This window comes from Anoplophora glabripennis, unplaced genomic scaffold, assembly GCF_000390285.2.
Source record: "Anoplophora glabripennis isolate ALB-LARVAE unplaced genomic scaffold, Agla_2.0 scaffold253, whole genome shotgun sequence".
Classification (NCBI taxonomy): Eukaryota; Metazoa; Arthropoda; class Insecta; order Coleoptera; family Cerambycidae; genus Anoplophora; species Anoplophora glabripennis.
This window is the reverse complement of record NW_019416337.1, coordinates 31,688-44,140: the sequence shown is the minus strand read 5'-3', so window position 1 is coordinate 44,140 and position 12,453 is coordinate 31,688. Positions and strand designations below refer to the sequence as shown.

The window sequence follows — 12,453 nt, the reverse complement described above, 5'->3', positions numbered from 1 at the left end:
ACTACATTTACTTAAAATAGCCTAATTTCATGAGTTTACTTTAAATGTCATTAAAAATCAACCGCTTTAAACCCTGGATTGATTAAAGGTTCTCTAATTGCAAGGTGGTTGAACTAAACACTAAAAATAATAGAAAAAAAAAACATGAAAGTAGTCTTTTCATTTTTGCATTGCTTCTAAAAATTCTTCTATTGTAATTTAAACAAATCCTTGCTGTTTATGTTGTTTTTTAGGTAAGACACAAAAATTCTCTGTCCACTTTCCATTTATGCGACTTGGATATACCTACTTAGTGCAATAACTCGTTAAACTTACAACTTATGGTTATTTCGAGTGTACGAAAACCCATGACGTTATGGGAATTTGTTGTTACCTAGAAGTACATGTAGGTATGGTTACTTTCAAAACCTCATTTTACGTTTTATAACATTTAATTAAACTTAACTTTATTTAAGCAAAAAAAATATGAAAAATTGAATTCGTTAGATATAAATAACAGCAAGTTAAGAAAGTCAATTTAAACAAATATGGAATAAACAAAACCATTTTTTTAAATTTTACTGAGAAAATATTTTATGAAGTTACATACAAAAAGTATAAATATTGATATTCATCAATTCGAAAAGAAGCACGTATTATAATTGAAAGTTTTTTCAGATGCTTAGCAACCACATAAACATTAATCTGTGGTTATTTACTAACGATAAGATATAGGGTCGACAAATATATACGTTTACTTACTATTTTCTTAATGTGCAACGATAAATTTTCTAAAATACAGACTTAATGGATCGTATATGTACAATGTTATTCTTTCATTGTCTATCTTATTCCAAAAGAAGTGAATAAAAGTGATAATAATACTAAAGATATAACTAAAGATATTATAATACTGACTGATACTTATATATAATTTAAAAAAAAACATGTATGCCACTGACTTCTTTGCGTTATATACACAGTTACGTGGACAGTTATGTGCCTAATAAAAGTTATTTACTACTTTTCCGATTCTGTCTTCGGTAAGGAGGTACCTATAGATAAATGCAATTTTATTATGCAAAGTATTAAAAATCATAATCTTAAATCTAAGGCGGCTTTAGTTTGTTGTTTATTATTTAAATGTACCTGTATAAAATCACAGATAATAGTGAAAATGATTGCCATCAGCTTCATTGTAAGGCTTCAGCCGGACACATATCACTCACATCACATCACAAATATAATATGAGAGTTTTACGGAACTCTGACTAATACTGTTTGAGCCTGGTTTGTAGGCTCGTTAATGGTGAAACAGTCGCCGTGCTGATAACCACGTCGTCGGTTCAGACATTTTGACGCTTTCAAATATCAGAATGATTTCTACGACGATGGTTTAGTAGTAACTACCTGGAATTTGGAAGTTATTCATACGTAAAAACCGAAGACCGGGGCGTCATTGGTCGGTGACTTCAAACCACGCACTGCAAATGCCGTAGACCTCGCATAGACCAGCACACGATAAATATGAATACGGAGGAGAGGACTTAATATCCAGTTTCGGAGTTTCTTCTGTCGAAACAGCAAGCTGCGGGCGTAATTATTTAGTTGATGCTGTTTGAATGTGATGTGCTACATTTATGTAATAAACGAAACAAAAATAATACAAGAAAGAACTTCTCTTTAGTGATGTAGGTGCATACTTTTTTTACAAAATTGTTTCAGTGCTAACCCTTGTGCCTAATAAAACTGTCCGTCATTTGTATTGATAAGTTTATTGTTTTAAGTAGTTTTCAAACCCAGTTAAACTTCTTGTTATTTCGGAAATATTTTTGGTTATATTTTTGCATCATAGACTGAAAACGCGTGTTTTTTAAATGCCCTGTACATAGAATTTTAATGCAGAAGATAATGTACATAAAATGAGTCAGATATAACGTCGAAATGGAGTGCAGGTGATAGTACGAGGCATAGCCACAAAGTAAGACTGCCGAGATTATGATGCTCTTTTGTTTTTGTTTTCGACAAAGTTGGCAACACTGCATTCAAGGCCAAAGTGTTGGGAGCAGAACGCGCCCTATTTTCTCTCAGTCAGTTGAGAACTGTTGTTGTAGTGGCGTGTTGAAACGAGTACCGCTATTCCGAATCCCGCCAGGTTAACAATTCCTTGACCAGTCACTGAATTAGACGAAAATAACTCAAAAAGTATTGACTGCACAAAAAATTCTTATAGAACATTTTTTGCTTAGAATTCATTCCTCTATCGAATCTTGAGGTTATTTTTAATAAAAAAATTCCCACCATCCACAAGGGGTGGCATCCACCCCTAGGGTAAAAGCACACATCTAGACTTTTGAAGTGGGGGATCAGATGAGTTTGTATGCAAATTTTCAGGAAAATCTATGCTATCCGAAAAAATTGGGAGCTTTTACCTTATTTTCGCCTTCAGTGACTGGACTATTAATGCAGTGGCGACATCCGTTTTCACTATCAGCGAAAAAATTGAAAATCGTTGTTTCGGTCCGAAAAATCATGGCAACTGTGTTTTGAGACAATAAAGAGATTCTCCCTATTGACTTTTTGCATGACACTCTTGGATTCATTCGATTGGAACATTATCAACCACCCCGTTCACAGCCCTGACCTGGTACCTCCTGATTTTTATCTTTTCTCTTCTCTGAGTGTGTTTATGGGTGGACAATGAGTCCGAGAGGCGACAGACAATTTTTTTGACGAAGGTATCAAATATTTTTCATAAATATACTATCGTTTCGATTGAGTATTCTTTGTAGATATGCCTCATATATTATCTGAAGTGAGAGAAGTTTTGAAATTAAATAAGGATAATCAGCAGAACATTTATCTAAAAATCGCTAAATTTGAAATAAAAATTAGAAATACAGGGTGTTTGTAAATAAGTGCGAAATATTTTAGGGCGTGGTTGCCGAAAGTTCATATAAAAGTAGCTCGAAATATGCGTCGTTTCCGAGATACAGTGTTTAAATTTTAATTATTTATTTATTTTTTTAATTATTTCAGAGTTTTAAAGATATTGACTCGAAATTTGAAAATGTTGAAGACCTGAGGAATCGAATTACAGCCGGTGAGACAATAAGAAATACAGTAGGAATATTTCAGCCAATACGACAGTCAATGAGGCGAGTTGATTGTTGTATCATTTGTGAGGGAGGTCTTTTTCAACATGTAGGTTGTAGATTTTCGACTATTAAAAAATATTTTTATTACTGTTGTTTTGTGTTATTGTTTTAGTTTAATGTTACTGTATTAGATAATAAAAGTTTTTGAAATATTCAAGAGAAAAAAATTTAAAGATTAAAATTTGAACATCCTGTATCTCGAAATCGAAGAATTTTTTACACACACTCGTATCAACTTTCGATTTACAACGTTCAATTGCATTTTTACTTTGGCCATAATAACGCTTTAAATAAAAGATAACAAAACCTACAATAAAATGTTTTATTTTTTTCTTAAAAAACGGTTCATCCTACAAAAAAAATTAAAGAGACCTATTTTATTCAGTATTGATGGCGGATTTCAAAAAAATATCAAAACGGGAAAAGTCAGTGGCGTACCATTTTTTAAAATTAAAAATGGTGGTATTCTCTCAAGAACGCCACTGGTGCAAGTAAAAATATTCCGATCACTCCAAAAAATGCACATTTATCCCTCCAAAGCATATTTCAAATTTCGAGTCACTATTTTTAAAACTGAAATAATAAAAATAAATAAAAATTTATAATTTAAATACTCTGTATTTCGGAAACGAAGCATATTTCGTCCTACGTTTAATGAACTCTTTTTCACAGAATTACTTCGGCAACCACTCCCTAAAATATATCGCACTTATTTACAAACACCCCTGTATATTATTAGAAATTTTTAGACTTACATTTTTTTCGATTTATCTAGGATTTATTGATAAAAATACTTTATTTAAAATGAGTTGTCCATATGTAGCTACAAAAATATATGTCATGATTGCTGGATTTGAGGCATTTTATTATTTTTCTATTTAATTAGGTACATATTTTTGCCACACTAATAAGATAGAGATATTTTAAATAAATAACCTCTTTCGCTTAAACATTCTAGCACGTAATAAGTTGTTAACATTTCATTTAAATATTATTTGCCTTCCAGTCATGTTGATTAGAGTTTTGAGAACGAAAACTCTATTATACGAGTATCTCGAAGGAATATTTTTGAAAAAAAAATTATATGAAAAACCCTATTTATTTAAGTACTATCACATCTCTCTGGTTCGATGTTAACTCATTGTACGTTTTTGAAGTCAGATATTCAGTTCATATGTACTTATTTTACAGATATTGTTTATTAATACTACCTTGGATTTAAATCGTAAGAAATATTAGTCTAACAATCTCGTTTAATAATAATTAAAACAGTTTGTGTTAACGAAACATACCGACGAACCAGTTTCGATTTGAACTTTGTACTCAAGTGATGATGGATGGTATTAGTTAATTTAAAACAAATTATATTGATATATGCACAAATAGATTTAAATTTCATATAAACTATTATTTCGACGTAGTTTTTTTTATTGTTGATTCGTTGATTAAAATCATATTAGAAGCTTACTGTGTGCTTGTCAGGAGCTCGAGTCATTTTGGATCAAAACGCTTTAAACCCAATTTGATGAAAAATGGGCAGCTAATACGAAATAAAGCTAATGTGAATAAGACAAGTGGAAAACGTCAATTAATTGATTTTCGTCCAAAGCCTACTTTACCGCTAAACTAAATAGGTACTTAACTGTAATTTAAAGGAACAACATTGAAAGTTTCACAGCCAAATATTTCGAATACAGTGCGAGACAGCTCTTTCATAAAGTTTTTGTGTTAAAAATGTTTGAAAATAAGAATTTGATGCCAACGCAACGATGAGATACCTTAAAGTAAAGAAAACTGTCATTTTTAAACCCATTCAATCTACTGCAGCTAGCGCCCTCTATGAACTATAGCCAAAATGTGAACAGATTTCAATTCCTCGACCCAAAGAACCCCAAACCCTAAAATTTTGTGTGGACATTTGCATTTATTAAGAAATAAACGAAAATAAACTAACATAATATTTTACATTTAACACCTTGTATCTCTTTAACTATTAACTTTTGGACTTAGATAAGTTCGGCTATATTGCAATATTTTTGCTTCGGGAATTTACCCATGAATTTTGGTCCATTACCTTGGGACCACCCTGTATATTCGTTTTCAAAAAAAAAAATCCGTAATAAACTGAACGAATGCAAATTTAAAATTCGAAAAATCCTTAATTCAAGTTGGTCTAGAATTTATGATTACGTACCAAATTGTGCAAAAAATTATAACATTACATTCCATTGGTCCCGTTACTCAGTTTCTGAGAAATTTTAAATTATTTAAGGGTACCTACTTATTAAATATCCAGTCCACCTTTTGTCTTAAGACGTACAATGAATGGCATGATGGATCGAGAATGTTTATAGCCTAGGGGCACTGAAACCAGATGACGTTTAGATGTCTGGACTGGGCGGATGTTACTAACTGTGTTAAGAACCGAGTTGGTCTCTTGATCTCTATAGAACTTGTATTTGTACAGTTACATAATTGTAACACCGTAAATAAAAAAATCGTTAATGGAAGTATAAAAAAGTAAAACAGTTGTAGACGAAGAAAACCTTTTTACATTTTTAATTATAAAAATTAACTAACGCAAAAGAAAGTTCTTATCTCAAATGGTTAGTCAAAAGGTAGGTACTACTTTCGCGTACTTAAATTACATCTATAAACATTTTCCACTAATAGTAAGTGTAAAGAAAGAAAATAGTTATTCCAATATCGTCACATTAATAATAAATAAAATAAAAAAATTGAATTAAATAAAAATTGTCGCCACAAATAAATAAATCTACTTAGACACTATTTGAGTTTAAATTTTAACCTTTGAAATGGAAATCTATTTTATTTTTAAGCCTTTACAATTATTATTTGAGTACCTATCGTTAATTTGATTGTGTGGTACACACTTGTTTAAAATAATAATAGGTAATGCGGGCAAAATCACTAGCGTTTGTTTTTTATTTTAGCACTCTTTACAATTTGCTTCGGCTTTTACAGAATCATTCTGTATATTCATTGGCGATACACGTTAGGTATGAAGGTGTTGAAATGACATTGACACTTAACAATAACCTTCAGTATAAATAGTTATAAATTCTTATGACAAAGGTAAATATTATTTATTTAGTATGTGCCATGCCATGTCATGCCATGTTCTTGACAGGGGTCGGAGACCACTACACATAATGAGTACCTAATATGAAATAATGAATTTTGTTAATTTATTTTACTAATAAAGATGATAAATGTACATTTAATGAAGTGCGAATTTCACTATTTGAATTTATTCTCTACTTTACAATGAATCATTGCGGGCCTAAATTTATATGAACTTTTTTCCTAACTTTGGCCTTGTATTTAGTTACATTAATATCAGTGAATTTCTTATAATGAAAAATATTAAATTATTTGACACATAATCATAAGCAGCTAGACACGCTTTTGGTCAACCAAAGGCATCCGTTAGTACTAGCTATGTCCTGTACAGATTTAGTTTCGCGCAACTCATTCGGTTTCAAAAATACAATACCTATGTACGTTTTCAGCCACGAAATTTGAATAATTCTAAATATTTCGAATTTTCACCCCCAAGAACAGCGGTGACAACATTTTTAAAAATATAGCGATGTTTCGCAAGGTACTAGCTATGTCCTGTAGGTACACATTTAGTTTCGCGCAACTTACTCGGTTTAAAAAATACAATACCTATGTACGTTTTCAGCCACGAAATTTGAATAATTCTAAATATTTCGAATTTTCACCCCCAAGAACGGCGGTGACAACATTTTTAAAATTATGGCGATGTTTCGCATGGTACTAGCTCAGGGATCGGCAAACCGCGGCTCGCGATCCTCATGCGGCTCTTTCAAGAGACAATTGCGGCTCTTCAAGTTCCTCTAAAAATTAAAAGTTAAAGCGGACAGACAAGCAGCACACGAGTACATATAAAGACGCGTATAAACTTCCGTATCCGATTTAAATTTTAAATAAAATGTAAAAGCAGAAATAAAAATTCGTGGCTCTTTGAAATTCATGAAATTGATATTTCTATTGCAGATGGCTCTTCTGGCTTAAAAGTTTGCCGACCCCTGCGTTAGGCTAATCGATGTTGAAAAGGAGAATTAAATATTGAATATGAAAGCTACTGATGGTGATATAGCTAAAGAAAGCCAAATTTACTTAGAAACAGACAGCAAAATTCGAAGACAAACATTAATTTTTGTGGCATACTAACATTAGATATATGTGACACGAGTTTTAGGGGAGTTAAGCAGTCCGTGGTTAGGGGGTAGTAGGATCGACATCATCATACCCAGGTCTAGGTGTCTAAAAAAGAGGCAATTCTTTGCTTCAACTATTATAATAGGATAATAAAAACGATAAATGTAATAAACAATGATTATAAATTCGAGGATTTTTCCTGAGATGGTTTTTCACTTCTGCCATAGAGTTTCTATAATATTGAGATATGTTATATTATTTTTGAATCAATTCCGTTATGTAGCAAGATGCCCATCCTGCTGGAAAATTAATTTCCCATATAGTTACTATTGTTCGATACTAGGCAACAGGTTCTCTGTCAGTATTTCCTGATGTTTCTCTGCACCGACTTTGTCGTCGATATACTCCAAACTTCTCAACTCTTTGAATGACACACATCCCCACAGTGTTACACTTTTGGAAACTTTTACTTTATTTTTCAGTTCAATCATACGAGATAGACTGTTGCAGGCAGAAACTTTGAAATTTCGATAATACTGTTCCAATATTTTGTCCAGAACAGCCTTTCCTTCCACTTCCTACAACACTCATGCGTTACATTTAATATTATTTTTTGTGTCCTCGTCTGATACTAATAATCTCCAATTTATTGCCCTACAGATTTACCATCTAATAACAGGGCAAATACGAGTACAATTTCAAGTATATTTATTGTATACACCCTTATGCTAACTATTATTAATATTACTCCTGGAGTAACTTTGAACTACATTCCTTATTGTGAGATATAGACTTATCAAATCATATCACTGAAATCTTGATCTATCACAAGACGACTTGTACTCAAATAAATATCCTTATAATATCCAGTACTAGTTATAGCAATAGCCAATGTAAGACAAATATAAATAAATAAACATAAGTTATCTCTGAAGTATATTCCACATTGTGTGTAAGTAGTGTACAGGTATCTATGTTAAGTTCAATGTTGACGGAAAGCAAGGTCAATAGCCAGACTTAGGTATTACTTATTATTTTATAGCCACTATTTGCAGTTATGTAAAGTTAAAGGCTATCTACACTTAATCTAGTAATTAAAACAGAACTAATTTGTTCTATCTCTAATCTCTATAATAACAGTAAACTCTAATAAGTTACATTTCGTCAATGTTAGCGCAACTTGGTTTATTTTTGAATCTACATTGTATCTAACTAATTATGTTGTAACAAAATAACAATAAAGACTACATTACTTATATGTATACCTATATATGTTTGGTTAGTTATTAACGAGTGGATTTAAGGTTTTAAGGTAAGACTGAATGATTAAGTTTTATGTGTTAAACAATTTGTTTTTGGCAATTGACCCATTGGGCTGCTAAGGTGTTGCGAAAGAAACTTCCAAAGGCTGGATCTGATTTATCTGACTTGTAAAAATGCAAAATTGTTTGGTTTGCTTGGTTATTTGTCATTTGCACCTATACAACTCAATTTTAACGATATCGTTAGTGGGTAGCTGCCATTTCAAAGATGCATTAAAGCAGCAGAGGAAGAGGAGGAAAATATAATTTGTCTTTTCAATCTACATTCCTAAACCTACATTGTTTCTCTTGGAGAACGGGCTAAAGTAGTAAAGGAAAAACTAAGCTTCATATCCTAATGTATGCCATATATTACGATTTGAATATAACGTTAAGACTGGTTAACTAATCGTGCAATCAAAATGTTATAAAATAATTATGAAATAAGAACTGGTACGAGTATATTTACGATGTGCAAATTTCAATCAACTTTCGAATTTGAGCTACGAAGCCGTTTGCAGACTCTTTCCGCAGAGAAAACCCCATCAAACGTAGTTGGAAAATGCTCGTGGGTATCTAGCCGACCATCCCTAAGAAGCAAAATCAGCGAAATATTTTATTAAGTTCAAAAAATTTTCGATGCTACGAAATTCAAGCTAACGCGGGGTAAGAAGCAGAACTACCACACCGAACTACAAGTCCAGATGCGCGAAGATATACGAAGGCGAAAATACCTGTAGGATCACGACAGAATCATCATCGGGTGCGATCGAACGTCAACTCTAGTATTGCAGTTCATTAGGACGGATATCGGGACTCTGAGCCTTCAAGGTCATTGCATTTTCTATATTATAAAGCTATGTATTTATAATAAAATAGTAATAACCGTATTTCCATAAATTCAAAACATTTACTTGAAAATCCTTGCGAGTACGCTGCTCCAGGCCTAGATAATTAATTAGTGTCAAATTAGCTCCGAACTCTCTGTGGGGTACGTATTCCAAGGAAACCTACAAAAGAGCTTAGGCAAGGCAAAGCTTATGAAAGTGCTCAGGCTAGGCAAAATCTAAAAGACGGTGATAAAGACATGTGCTCATATTCAAAGTGACCAGAAACATATTGTGCAAAAATGCTCAGTTGAAAGCCTTAGGGAGACCAGTGCCATCCTAGGGTTTATCCAGGCTACAGGCAAATAACAAAATGCGTGTTCTATTCTTACCAGGTCCAGAGACAGCATTAAAGGGTAAACAAAGGCAATTCAGATGGAAAGCGACAGCGAAAGATGAATACATATATACTACATATAATAGACCACTCAATCTTTAGCCCACGTATTTCTAGAAAAGCATTGTAATTAAAAATAAATATAAACATACTTATGAGAGGAAAAAACCTCAAGTTTATGGTAAGTATATTTTTGAGACGCAACATTGAACAACTTTTTTAAAATAATTTTTATGCATACACTTATTTGTAAAAAAATTAATTTAAGTAACGAAAATAATATAATAAATATTAATGGCAAAAAATTCAAAGCACGCACGCTCAGCACAAATATCACATGTAAGATGGACGATACAGCTGTATATTGTTGTACCAAAGTAGTCGAAACAACTACAAGAGTCAAAATCTTTCGGCGCTTGTATCACTGGCGGGAATAATACAGAAAATAAAATTTGTCAAGTGTTCCAGACATTGATTTTTTAAATTTCATCGTTACCCTATGTATATATAGTGTAGGAAAGTACCGATGGTCTATCAGAAGTTACGTGAGAGCGATAAAGTAAGCCATAGAAATCCATGTGATAGACAAGGATGGCTATAATGAAGGCGTCTAATAGTCAACGCCCATTTCGCCCTTCCACAAATAAGAAGTGGATCTTATTTGCGGTACATAGGTAGGTAAATGAAATGTTTTACCTACTAATAATAGCGTAAAAAATTAAAATACAAGAAAAAAATTTAATTAAAAAAAATAGAATAAAAGGTCTCACTCTAGAAATTGTTATAATTTATATTGAAATATACGATTTTTTTGAGAATTATTTCGATGAGAAAAAACGTCACATTTTTCAAAAAGCACTTTTTTGGTTTAAAAATCAAAAAACATAAAAAAACTAAAAATGTATTATTATTTTTTTAATAAAACTACATTTCAAATCGAACAAAGTGATAACAATTCATAAAAGTTACTCTAAATGGGAAAAGGGGTAATAAATAATACCAAAAAATTTGGAAAATTTAAAATGGTCCGATCACCTCGGTAATTTGGCATGAATGCCGCATGTATAGGATTGGTTCTTATCAAATATAGAAAAATAATCAGAAGTTAACTTTATAAAATCAATTTTTAAAAATCTATAAGTAGTTAAATAAATATTTTAATAATATGTTGCTTAAAATAGTTACTTATAGTAAGATAAATTATTACAATATCTTAAAAAAAGTCCTGGTAGATACATCCATCGTATCTTTTCATACCACAAGCTAAACTGAAAAATGTAGATGTAGGCAAAATTATTTTAAGAAATATTTCAACCGCCAATAATACAACAATTTAAAGGCGTTCTAAAATTGTATTACCTCTCTCTGCACATATTTTTATTTAACATATTTTTAGTGTATATTACAGACGACAGATATGGATAACTAGCTCATAAATTCAAATACGTATAAAGTATAAATCATTTGTTTATTAAAAAATGAAACAATAAAGATAAATAGATTTCAATTAATATTCAAAATGATCATTAAAGTGATACTGTTTATGATTACCTAATTAGACATTTTCCCAAATTGTAACTTGTGTTTTTCCACAGCTATGGTTTTTGGATAATTCTTATCAAACATAACGTAATTGTTCTAGAAACCATTAGACGTCAATGTTTTCATATTTTCTAAAAATACTGAAAATTGTCATTATTCTCCAATTTTCGAGTGTGGGCGAGATGTAACCTACAAAGGTCTGGTGATTTTGCTGATGAATAGCTGCTTACTAGATATTGCGGGTGTAGGTAAATTATTCAGTGGGCTTGTAGTCCGCAGAGTAGTTTCCCACAATATCATTAACGTTCGCGAATATTTTTTAGCACATACATTTTGAAGATCATGGTTTTTAAATAAATGATGAATTAAAGTAGTAATGAATTTGCAATTTTTTTTCCTTTTAGTAGGTTAAATAATTATTTGGACCATAGTAAATCATATTTTTTACAAGGGAAATTATAAATATCGATTTAATATTTAAGTGATAAATTTATTTTAAAATTGTGTAGAAATATTTACAAACATATTGCCGTTTTGAATGTAAGTAATGTTAAAAACGCATTAATGAAATAAAAAACATCCAAGCTTACCTACTGCAATTGCTTCTGAGATGTTCCCGGACACACGACCTCACCTGCCGACAGCGCGTGAAAAAGTGAAGCCGTTCTGCGCCGATCACGGATTTAATAGTCAACTTGAAATATTGGCTGTCGGCTCGCATGACAGGGTTCGCATGATTGGGACAAGCTTTATCCTAAATAACAGGTGGAAGGTAAAAGCTGGTGAAACGAATAACTGCACTTTTGGGAGCACGTATTACTTATTATACAGGGCGTCCCTTAATTCGGTTGCCAAACACAAGGTTTTCCTACACCATGTGAGGAAAAAGTAACAACATAAACGTTAGAGTATATACTAATACTCGTTTGAAAAGTGCTAAAAATAATGAACACTTGCCCAAAATTTAAGGAGTGCTCGTCGAAATATGAGTACCGATTAAGAGTATTTGTAATGCTTGAAAACATAAGTTAAAATAATAT

General features: G+C 31.7%; 1 protein-coding gene across 2 annotated transcripts in view; it reads right to left on the bottom strand.

Annotated features, from left to right (window-relative positions):
- The window catches only part of LOC108912969 (peptide methionine sulfoxide reductase), a 28,367-nt gene extending 16,262 nt beyond the window's left edge, over positions 1-12,105 (bottom strand). Inside the window, exon 1 of one of the 2 annotated variants that reach the window (XM_018718403.1) lies at positions 12,004-12,105. Coding sequence is in view for 1 of the 2 variants with exons in the window: in XM_018718402.1 (XP_018573918.1) it covers positions 1,129-1,176 (48 nt within the window). In the remaining variant the exon portion in view is untranslated. Of the gene's footprint in view, positions 1-1,128; positions 1,238-12,003 lie in introns of those variants that run through there. The other variant, XM_018718402.1, reaches the window with a different exon arrangement.
- Positions 12,106-12,453: the final 348 nt, after the last annotated feature.